The sequence below is a fragment of the Vombatus ursinus genome, unplaced genomic scaffold (genome assembly GCF_900497805.2).
Source record: "Vombatus ursinus unplaced genomic scaffold, bare-nosed wombat genome assembly UNPS02015175.1, whole genome shotgun sequence".
Taxonomy (NCBI): domain Eukaryota; kingdom Metazoa; phylum Chordata; class Mammalia; order Diprotodontia; family Vombatidae; genus Vombatus; species Vombatus ursinus.
Window position 1 is genome coordinate 22,547,204 of NW_020954953.1, and position 12,066 is coordinate 22,559,269.

The 12,066-nt window shown below is 43.2% G+C and overlaps 1 protein-coding gene across 1 annotated transcript in view; it reads left to right on the top strand.

Moving 5' to 3' along the window:
- Positions 1–7,382: 7,382 nt before the first annotated feature.
- The window catches only part of LOC114031429 (acetyl-CoA acetyltransferase, cytosolic-like), a 12,853-nt gene continuing 8,169 nt past the window's right edge, over positions 7,383–12,066 (top strand). Inside the window, exons 1-3 of the mRNA XM_027846500.1 lie at positions 7,383–7,607; positions 9,049–9,183; positions 10,342–10,523. Coding sequence (XP_027702301.1) covers positions 7,553–7,607; positions 9,049–9,183; positions 10,342–10,523 — 372 coding nt within the window. The 5' untranslated portion in view covers positions 7,383–7,552. The remainder of the gene's footprint in view (positions 7,608–9,048; positions 9,184–10,341; positions 10,524–12,066) is intronic.

Below are 12,066 nucleotides of genomic sequence, written 5' to 3' on the forward strand. Positions count from 1 at the left end.
AAACTGATTATAATCAGTAGAATCTAGCATTCTTTATCTAAATGTAACTGGCTCAACCAGTACTGGGTACATAGGAACTTCCTGGTACATAGGTGGGTCAGTCCGTGGCCAAATACGAAGTCACTTCTGTTAACCAGGGCCTAGCAATTGGTCAATCCTCACAGACATCCTTTGTATTTTGGAGCAATGATTTCTTCAGGGTCTAGAGATTTTGTGAGTGCTACAGCTGCAACTATAACCTACTCAGGTTCAACTGAGAAGTGACCCAACAAGAGGGACCATTTCACAAGGGGAAGGGAAGAAGCATTTATTAAACAAAAAATATTATAATTTCCTGACACGGCGCCTTTTTCTAATGAACAACAAAAATATAGTGGTTTGCTCATTTACCATAACGGTGTCTCATAATTCTTAATAAAAATTGATAACTGTAATTTGGCAATGAAAATTCTGCAGCCACAGAGTATTCTGGACTATCAAGAAGTATGGCATATACTACTCTCCAGGGCCATCTTCAGCTTTCGAATGATACTATTTGTCACTGCAGAGGCTACAGAAATAACTGTTTTTTAAATTAAATGTTATTTGTTTTCAATCAGTAGAAATCTGACTTGCTCTGACTCTCTGCTTTCCTCTCCCCTCCCCATTAAGAAAGAAAAATCAAAACCCCTGTTGCAAACATCTATAATTGAGCAAAACAAATTTCCACATTGGCCATTCTCTACCCCTAAAAAGTCTCGTTCGGTACTCTGAATCTTTCATTGCTCTATTAGCACATGGATAGCACATTTCTTCATTAGTTCTCCGGAATCTTGGTTGGTCATTATTGCCCAAGTCTTTCAAAGTTCTTTGTCTTTACAATATTGTTATCACTGGATAACTTACCTGGAATTCTAGCCTAGCTATTCCTCTGAAAGCTTCCAAATGGGCTAGAAGCTGGAACTGAGACCCTGATCTGCTCTTGAGCTCTGAGCCACACAGCTGCTGACACCTTCTGAACTTGCTCCTTACTCAGTGTACAGCCTAAGGCCTGAAACCATTCCTCACCCTGGCATGCCACCTCTAGGTACAGGTCCCCTCCTCAGTTGGCCCTGTATCTATGATCCAAAACAGGGTAGTAAATGACAGAACTCTCAGTTGTTACTTGTTCCTGCACTTTACACAAAGTCAGGCCCCTCTGTGCTGGATCTGGGACCTCTTCTTGTCCCAATGCACAGCCTCTCCCCATACTGAAATGCTCCAAGCACACACCTGGCCGGACTCTGTCTACAACATCCATAGACCTTTTTATCTCCCCATGCTGACCTGGGCTAGGGAACAAACTCACTCTTTTTTCCCCTTCGATTTCCCAGTCAGGATTTGATCTGGTATGTTTTCTAGATTTGTTTGGAGGAGTTTTGGGGGGTGGTAATGGAAGGAGCTTGCTGTACTTCCTATTACTCCAACATCTTGGTTTTCCTCTCAACTGTCTTCCAAAGCCTCCACAACCTGCTTCTGACTTCATCATTTGCTGAAACTGCCCTCACTAAAGTTAGCAAAGTTACCAAATCTAATGGCCACTTTTCAATTCTGATCCTTCTTGACCTAATGGGCAGGATTTGAAAATGTTGTTATTCTCCGTTTCCAGATATTCTCTCCTTTCTAGGTTTTCACGATACTACTTTCTCATAGCTCTCTTCCTGCCTATGTAATTGCTCCTTCTCAGTTTCCTTGGCCGGTTCATTACCTAGTTCATATCCCTTAACTGTGGGTGTTCCCCAGGGCTTTGTATTCAGCCTGTTATTTGTCTTTACAAAATTGTTATCATTGTATATATTATCTGGGATTTCTATCCTAGCTATTCATGTGAAAGCTTCAGATAGGCTAGAAGTTGAATTAAAAGAGATAATAGGATAATATCTGTAAAGTGCTTAGCATAGTGCCTGGCACATAGTAGACACTTAATAAATTCTTATTTCCTTCCTTCCTTCCACCAGCTCTCTTGAAAACCTCATTAGCTCTGTGGGTTCAATTATTGTCTCTATGTGGCTGATTTCCAGGTTTATATATCCAGCCCCAGTCCAGTCTCTCCTGAGTTCCTGTCCCACAACTGCCTTTTGCCTCTCAAACTGGAAGTCCTATAGTCATTTCAAACTCAACATATGGAAAACTGAATCGATGATCTTTTCCCCAAAATCCACCCTTCCTCTGAACTTCCCTACTACTGTTGAAGAATTCACAATCCTTCCAGTTACTCAGGCTCACAATGTTGATGTCAGCCTCAGCTTTTCCCTCTCATTGACCCCCCATATGCATACTGTTGCTAAATCTTTCCAGTGTTACCTTGATGGCATCTCTCATACACATCACTTCTCTCCACTTAGTCATACCCTTACATGTAGGAACATGACTAAGGTGCTGCTCCTCTACCTATCAGCTTCTTCCCAGAGTTCTTCTCTCCCTGAAGAGAAGCTGGAAGCCAAAAGACCAGGATTTCTCTTCTCCCACGCTTTCTTGAATTCCACTCTCATGAAGATGTGGATCATGGAGCAATCAATATCCACCAATGAAGAAAGTATTAACAACTTGCCTTGAGGCCACGGTTACTTACATTTGTTGAGTTGAATTATAAATCAATTTCTCGACACTTGTATGTCCTATAAATACCACATATTCTATTATTTACAATCTTTCAAAAAATGTTGCTAATCCAGTTGGCTTAGAATAGTCGTTATGCTTTTCCAGTTTGTGTAGAACTAGTTTAAGAACTGGTGTACCTATAGGAAGATAGGTGAGTACATATGCAAATAGCCTGATTGCAAATATAACTGAAACACTGATGAATCTTACCCTTGATACTTATCTTGAAGAAAACAATAACACAGGCAGTTTAAATCACCACAGTTTTGATCAACCAGTTTATTTAGCTATGTTTAAGTAAGTGTAAGTTGGTGTATAAATATCTTTTGTTGTTGTTGAGTCAATTAGTTGTACCTTACTCTTCATGACCCCATTTGGGGTTTTCTTGGCAAAGATACAGAAGTGGTTTGCCATTTCCTTCTCCAGCTCATTTTACAGATGAAGAAACTGAGGCAAAGTGTTAAATGACTTGTCCAGGGGCACACAACTACTAAGTGTCTGAGGTCACATTTGAACTCAGGTCCTCCTGACTCCAGGCCAGGGGCACTCTATCCACCTCACCACCTAGCTGCCATAAATACTCTTTGCTTGTTTCAATACAAAAGGTAAAAAGAATTGGGGCCATAATTTGAATAATCAAACCTGCCCTCTTTATTCCCTTAAAAAAAAAAAGATCCCAAAATACTTTAGGCAAGTAGTTTATGGACTGAATTATCTAGATAATTTTCTTAATCATCCAATTGACTCTGTATGTATGGGATATAATCAAGGGTATGCTGTAGCCAGCTTGGATCTGCTGCCTTGAAGATTGTTAAATTTTCAGTGGGAGCATGTATACCTCAGAAACAGGCAAATACTACAAATCAAAGTTTTCTTTTTGTTGATTGTTTGGATTTAACAAACTGGTGGACAACTTGCCAATAATGCAGGTTAAACTCAAAAGTGTGTCCTGTGTCCTTTTTTTTTTTCAGAGAGTCAGTTGTTGAACTTTACTGGAACTCCACTGGTTATAATTTTAACTAGAACAGCATAGGACAGTTTCCATGAAGTTACAGGTCAGTCCTTACTTCCTCAATATAGATGAGAACATTTCCCATGTAAATGGACCTTCTAGGAAAACATCAAAGGAAATCTTTCAATAGTACATAAAATACCTCCAGGACACAACAAAAAGCTCAGCCTCTGAAAAGCAGAAAATTTTAAAGGTAAATCTGATGTTGCATTTCTCTTTCCTCTTCCTCTTTGTTCCCCCTCCTCAGTCCCTGTGCCTGAACTCCATGGGCTCCATACCTGCCTTGGGCTTTTAAGGTCTATGAGACTGTGGTTGTACTCCTGTGTATGTAGATACAGGCTTCCCAGAGGTTGCCTTGCTGTGACCACTCAATTTACTTCCAAGTTAACAATGAAGTGAAGGGCTGCCTTTGAGTTGGCTCTGCATGTCTGCCAGTAATTATCAGTAGGGAGCAGGTCTCCTGTCCCTAGCAGACACAGAGTCATCCAAGTCAGGCAACAGCATTGCCAGACTCCTGGCAATAATAACAATGATAGCTAACACTTGAACTTTCCAGCAGAGAGCCACTGAAGGCTTTGAACATACAATCGATATGACATGTGTAATGAATATACTAATAATTTCGTTTTCTCAAGAGCTGCCCCTCTGGGTCGGGAGTCAGAACTCGTAATGGAGCTTAAACTGATTAATCAAAACTCTGCTATATCAGATTGGGAGCTGTCTTGGGGAGGAAGAGGGAGAAAAATTTAAAACTCAAAAGCTTATGTAAATGATTGTTGATAAATCAAAATAAATTAATAATTAAAAAAAAGAAAATGACTCAACGACAAAAAAAAACCAAACAAACAAAAAAAAACAAACCTCTGACAATGTTCACAACCATCCTTAATTGAATCGAATCAAAGACTGAAAAACCTGTTCCTATCACAGAACTCTGCTTCTATACTTTAGCGGAGGTGGTCACAACCCCTAAAGACTTGACTCCAGAATTGTTGTATTGTATTGTATTTCTCATGGGAAACTACTAAACTATTGTTTATAATCCACCTTCCCCAGTTGTGGTTTAAGTATATATAACCTGTGCTTTTACTTCAGCTAAGAGAACATTCCTCACTCTGAAACTGATTAAACTGTTTGATTACTGGCACTCCCATCTCTAGGCCTGCTTGGTGTGGCTCCGAGCATTCTCAGGTTAGAGACTGGCTCAGTAAAAATCCTGTTAACATTGGTTATTAGGGAATGGATAGACACTCAGTAGGATCGTGATGTTGTAACTGTTTGGATATGAGAAGTAAAAAAGAGAAAAAAAAGTCAAAGGAAGCACCAGTTTCCAGCATGAAAGATAAGATAAATGGTGCTCACAAGGACAGAAGTGGAGAATTCAGAAGGGTGAAGTTTTGAGGAAAGGATGCTATTGGAAGGGTTTATTAACTCAGTTGGGGACATACTGAGTTTTAGCAACTCACTGCCCCACCAATGCCTTTACCCTTTACTTGAACAAAATGAATATTTAATCCCCTATTTGATTTAATTATTCAATCATTTGTAAAAATTATCTGCACCTCACTTTACATGTTTACTTGTGTCTGATGTCTTTGATACACAAAGCTCCTACCAAGAGGCAGGAACTGGGCCTGATTCACTGGGTATAGGATCTAGTAAAGAACCCTGGAACTGTGAAATGATTTTGTTTTAGAGTAATGAAGATAAGAATGACTCATACACTCAAAAGCTTCCAGATTACCTTAGAGATCATCTAGTCTAAACCTGTCATTTTCCATGAGGAAATTTAGGCTCAGAGAAATGAAGTAACCTGCCCACGGTTAAACAGATGGTAAGTGGTAGGATTTGGATCAGGGTCTTCTAATAGCAGATTCAACACTTTTCCAACTAACTGCTAGTTCATCTTCCAGGAAAATTCAAATTGACAAGCAGAAGAAATACTTAAGAATATAATTGTCAGAGTTCCTGAGAGGGTATAGAGACAGTTAAGAAATACCTCCTACCTTTTACTCCTGTGAAGACATTAAGGCCACTTCATGTCATCTTTGGCAGGGGCATTACTATATTTACCCAGTCAGCAAGTCCAATCAACATTAATTAGGCAATAATTAATTAGTTATATGTCTGCCACTGTATGAAGTACTAAGGATTCAAGAAAGGCAAAAAACAACCCTTATCTTCAAGAGCTCACAATCTAAGGGGGAGGACGGGGGAAGAGGACGACGACATGCAAACAGCCACATACAAACAAGACACTAAAAGATAACTAGGAGGTAATCCCAGAGGGAAGGCACTGCAGAAGCCAGCGTCACTGGATCACACCAAGCAAAAGGGGAATCGCTAGAGATGGGAGAATAGCATCACATTGAATCTAATAATGATCTAGTGTAGCATTTTAAACACTTCTTTATAATAAACACTTCTCGTCACCTCAACAACAAAAAGGTGGGGTAAATAAGAAAAGGAAATAAGGTGTCTGAAAAGTTAGGGAGGGATCAAGTTAGGAAAGCCCGTAAAAGACAGATTTTTGGCTTTTGCTATCAGAAGGATATACAAAATACTGTTTGGTATTCAAAGCCCTTCATAACCTAGCCCCCTCCTACCTTTCCAGTCTTCTTACACTTTACTTCCCAACATGTACTCCGATCCTGTGACACTGGCCTCCAGGTTGTTCCACAAACCAGATAAGACCCTCCATCTCTCGGCTCTAGGCAGTCTCTTGGACTACTCTCCATGCCTGGAACATTCTCTCTCCTCTGTTTTGTCTACTGACCACCCTGGCTTCCTCCAAGTATCAACTAAAATCCCATCTCCAACAAGAAGCCTTCCCTAACCCCTTTTAATTCCAGTACTTTCCCTCAGTCAATTATTTCCTATTTATCCTGTAACTAGCTGGCTTCTTATTTATTTGCATCGTCTCCCCCATCAGATTGCTCCTTGAAGGCAGAAATTGTCTTTTGCCTCTTAGGTATACAAATACCCTAGCGATTGCCAGGAGCACTGTAGGTGTTCAGTAAATGTTTATTTAATTGAAATTTTATACCCGATCCTGGAGGCAATAGGGAGCAAATGGAGATTATTGAATAGGAAGGTGACGTGGTCAGACCTGCATTTTAAGAAACATTAATTTGACAGCTGAGTAGGGAGGAAGGACTGGAGCAGGGAAGAGTTTCCTCTTAAGATATGTACGTTCAAAGGAGTGAACACTGGCAATTGTGCAAATTTGGCCATCTAGGAAAGACTAGAAATGCGGAATACGTAACCCAACAGATACCCCCTTTCAAAACGGATTCGCATATGTTTTGCATGATTTCGCATGTACAATTGATATCATATTGCTTGCCTTCTCAGTGGGTATGGGAGGTTGGAGGAAGAGAATTTGGAACTCAAAATTTAAAAAAAAAAAAGTTAAACTCATTCTCCTCGGTGTCCAGTTTTGAATTCCTGTCTCAATGCGGATGGAATTTCCCAGTTAAAGAATAAGGAGATGGATGCCCGCACCACCTGGGGGTCCCAGGCTTCCCAGCAGCGCTGCAGCACCGGGGGATGGGGGAGGGGAGGGCGGAGCCGCGCGCAGGAGTTGGTTCGATGCGTGACTGGGTTCGCAGACCGAATGCGTTCAGAGAGTGGGGTAGCCCCGCAGGGCCGCGCCCCTCCCTCGGCCTCCCAGCTCGGTCGAGGGGGGGCCACCGCCCACCAGGAAGTGCGCACTGGCCCTGGAGGCGGGCCGAGGAGGAAGGGGTGGGGAAGGCGGTAGGAGGAGGAGGAGGGGTCTCTCTGCCGGACCCCTCCTCCCAAGGTAGGGTGCCAGCGCCCCACTCCGCCACGGAGAGTCGAGTCGCCAGCACGCTCCGTGGAAGTCGTGCAGTCGAGCTCCAGCCTCCGCCGCAGCCGCCGGATCCCGAGACCAGCTGGACGATGAGCGCAGGCTCGGACCCCGTGGCCATCGTCTCGGCTGCCAGAACTGCGATAGGTGAGCGGCCGCCTCCACGCCGCGCGGAGCGGGCCCAGGCGTGTGAGGCTCGGCAGCGGCCGGCGCTGGCTCGCTTCCCTACCTCTGTGCCGGGACCTTGAGGCCTAGACCGGGGCGGTGTGGGGCAGGGAGTTCTCTCCCCTGCGTGACTGCGGCCTCGCGTGGTCCGGGACGGGGAAGCGAGAAAGGAGGAGAGCCCCGCGAGGGGACGGGGCGGGGGAGAACCGACGGGGGAGACACCAGGTAGTGGGATGGCCCCGCCCCCGGCCCCCCCTGGCTCCTCTGACTGTGATTGGCTCGCCGATATAGGACCAGCTCGAATGCTGGCCCCGCCATTGGCTGGGGAAGAGATACACTCTCGGGGCTGGCGTCTGATTGGTCAGCGCCCAGTAGCGCCATCACCTTACCACATGTTTTGGGGTTTTTTTTTGCTTTTTGTTGAGGCAATTGGGGTTAAGTGACTTGCCCAGGGTCATCTTACCACATGTTTACGGGGGGCGGGGTACTGCTGCACTGGGGCTTGGGAGGCGCTCGTCTAAGTAAGAGTGAGATCGTTAATTGGGAGATTTCATTGAATTATAGTTTTACTGTATATCTAAAGGCAAGCAAGGGTGTAGTTCATTAATTGGGAAGTAAATGAAGGGTTCATTGGGTTCTAGTTTTAATTTGGAATAGCTAGGCTAGGGAAAGGTATATAGCTAGGCAAACAAGAGTTACGTTCATTAATTGAGAAATGAATGGAGCGTTCACGGGATCATAATTTTATGGTTGAAAGCAAAGTTGTGCTGGTAAATGTTTTTTAACCGGGCTGGGGGGGGGGGATCTGAGGTACATAAGAGTACTTGACACCACCATCCTCTGCTTACCTTGGGGAAAGATTTGTAACAATTGCTGGTTTTTGAGGTGTAAATGCCTTCAGTGAAAATTTAAGGTCCTCCACTAAGAACTGACTCCAGCAAACTCTTATTAGAAGGGACCTTAAAGGCCATTTTATAGATGAGGAAACTGAGGCACAGAGGTTAAGGAGCTTGCCCAGGGTCACGCAGTTATTAAGGATCTGAGGCAGGATTTGGAAGTTGGGTTTTTCAGACTCTCAGCTGCAGCGTTTTGTTTATAAGTGGAAGTTTAGTGCCTCAGGATTTAAGGACTATAACTCACCCATTCATTAGCATCATTTCTGATAAGTTATTGCATCAATATATCAGTGGGCCAAAAGCCCTGAATCACAAATGCCAAAGAGGACCAGGCTTTCTTTGAAAGAGAGCTGTCTTCATTTGTCATATTTCAATGCCTAACACTTAATCAGATACTTCGTAACTGAGGGCTGGGATTAGAGGAGATGGAGGAGATAAACACACCTTAGTAGTGTTCTCTCAAAACCGCTTCCCTGTGACAAGCTCAATTAAGGTTTCAGAATGAATGTTTTCATATTTTCTTTCAGGGTCCCTTAATGGTGCTTTATCTACTGTCCCTGTCCATGAGCTGGGCTGCACTGTCATTAAAGAAGTCTTGAAAAGGGCTGGTGTTGCTCCAGAAGATGTGTCTGAGGTCATTTTTGGGCATGTGTTGTCAGCAGGTAAGCTTAACACCGAATTTCAGATGTTAAAATATCGCTATGACTTGAGAGGGTAACACATTAGTCCTTAACATCTTAGTGTGACATCTTAACATGGATAAAATTTGCATGTTACTTTTCTCTAGGGTTAGGAGGGGATCTGAGGTACATAAGAGTACTTGACACCACCATCCTCTGCTTACCTTGGGGAAAGAAGGAAGGAAACAAAGCATTTATTAAGTGCCTCTTATGTACTAGGCAACATGCTAAGTGCTTTAAAAATACCTCATTTGATCCTCACCAGGAAGGCAAGTGCTATTATTATCCTCATTTTACAGGTTGTTTGGTTTTTTTTTTGTTTGTTTGTTTGTTTGTTTTTAGTGAGGCAATCAGGGTTAAGTGACTTGCCCAGGGTCACACTGCTAGTACATGTCAGATGTTTGGTCTGAGGCCAGATTTGAACTCAGGTCCTCCTGACTTCAGGGCGGGTGCTCTATCCACTGCGCCACCTAACTGCCCCACCCATTTTACAGTTGAAGAAACTGAAGCAGGCAAAGGTTAAGTGACTTGCCCATGGTCCTACAGCTAGTGTCTGAGGCTAGACTTGAATTTGGGTCTTCTTGAATCCAGACCTAGTGCTCTGTATTCCATTTTGCCGTGGAGCTATAGGCATGAAGAAAAAAGAAGCAGAGCCTAAAGTTTGACCATAGCTAACTCTACTGTCTTATTTTCTTGCATTTCTCTTTGTTCTTTAGTCGTTCCGTAGTTGATTGAATCAAACAGGAATGAGGATAGGGACTAGACCTGTGATTTCAGTGGTTAAAAAGGGAATTTCCAGGTGAGGAAACTCCTTCCACCTTTGCAGGTAGGCACCCTCTCTGCAACTTAGAAACTTAGGGGCTGCCTAGAACACTGACTTGCTCAAAGTCTCACAGTCAGTGTATGTCACATCCAGGATTTGAACCCAGGTCTTTCTGGCTCTCTATCAGCCACACTTCCCAGGAGGACTCTAATCCACCACATTAGAGGGCCTTCCACTCATTCTTGCTTCTACTCACTGTAAAGCCCTTGCTCTCTTCTGCTAACCCCAGGTCAAAACTCACTTTCTTCACTAATCCCTGTGAGTGCTTACCACTCTTTCTGGTTCAAACTCTTAACTCTGGCAGTCTCTCCTTTTAGGTTGTGGTCAGAATCCTGTTCGACAGGCCAGTGTGGGGGCTGGAATCCCCTACCCGGTGCCAGCTTGGAGCTGTCAGATGATCTGCGGGTCAGGCCTCAAAGCCGTGTGCCTCGGGGCCCAGTCTATTGGAACTGGAGAGTCCAGCATTGTTGTAGCAGGAGGCATGGAAAGCATGAGCAAGGTACGGCTTTTGCACAAATGAATGAGTCTGCCTAGATCCTCCCCCTAACACGGGAAAAATTAGTACTTAAGCAGCAGCGAGATAAGCTATCCCCAGAAGGGTTATGAAAAGAGTGAATTGGGAGGGGGTATGAATTGCCCTCATTTGTTGACCCTTGAACCCAACCCATTTGTTTCATTAGTGTTTGAGTAACAGTGACTTGAACTGAAAGTCAAAAAGATACATACACACTTGTGTCTCCCTTTCTTTTTGGAAAGAAGACTGGCTCACTTGGATATTACCAGGAGAAAATCTATAATAGTATTTCCTTTATCTTAGTGTTCAACACTTTGTCAAATGGTGTGAAGTGTATTTGTATATCCCAGCTCTGCCATTTTGCTACTTTTGTGACCTTGGGCAAGTCACTTGACCTCTTTCAGCCTCATTTTCCTTATCTGTAAAATGAGGAGATTGGACGAGCTTGCCTCTGGGTCCTTAAATCTAACATCATCGTTGCTTTTGTTTGCATGACAAAACCAACTCCACAAATTCCTTTCTTGAAACAACTCTTCTAACCTGTTATGGATAGTGAAAAATGAGTTACAGTCAAAGGAAAGTACAGAAACTATAATAATCTTAGACGTGTGATTGAAATAAATAAATCGCTAGAGCCAGGAGACCAGAGGAACCTAAATAGCCTGTTAGGCAGCAAACAGGTGGCTTAATTGCCAGGTAGGTTAAAACGGCAGCCAAAGGCAACACCACTTTAAAATATAAACCTGTTTGTACAATTTTACAGAGAGGGCAGGATGATAAAGATCATGAGCAGCAGTACCAAGTAAAGCAGAGGGAACCAGTGAACCGAAATCAGTTTAAAGTAATCTTGGAAAGAAACCTCACTAAAAGTCATCCAGAGTACATTGAACCGTGAGCTAAGAATGGTTTAAGGTTGAAGGTTTATTTAAAGTTGAAAATGAAAAGGAGAAACAAAAAAGAATTGGAAGACATTTATCAAAAACTGTATTCACCATCCAGCATAATACAGCCACCGCACTTGGACTCTTAACATTAGTGTCCCACATGTGCTTTTAGATGAGATGGCAAGGGGACAAAGGACAAAGAGAGGGCCAGGTGTGGTGGTGAAGCCTTTAATCCCTGCTACTGGGGAGGCTGAGGCTGGAAGATCTTTTTTTGCCATATTTGAACTCAGGTCTTCCTGAATCCCAGGCCAGTGCTCTATCCACTGCGCCACCTAGCTGCCCCGGAGGATCTTTTGAGCTCAAGTCTGATCTGCAGTGGGTTTAAGCTGATCAGGTCCTGGAACTAAGTTTGACATTAATGTAGTGAGCCCCTAGGAATAGGGGTCCATTCAAAAGGTATTGGAAAAAAGGAAAAGGTACCAAAGCTATAGTAAAGGAAAAAAAAAGCCCCAGACCTTATAATACCACAAAAATTTGTCTGAGAGAGCAACAGCAGCTACTAACCTGAATGCCTACCCTTCCATCTATTTTTTTTTTTAAAGTTATGGAACTTATCTGTGTGTGTGTGTGTGTGTGTGTGTGTG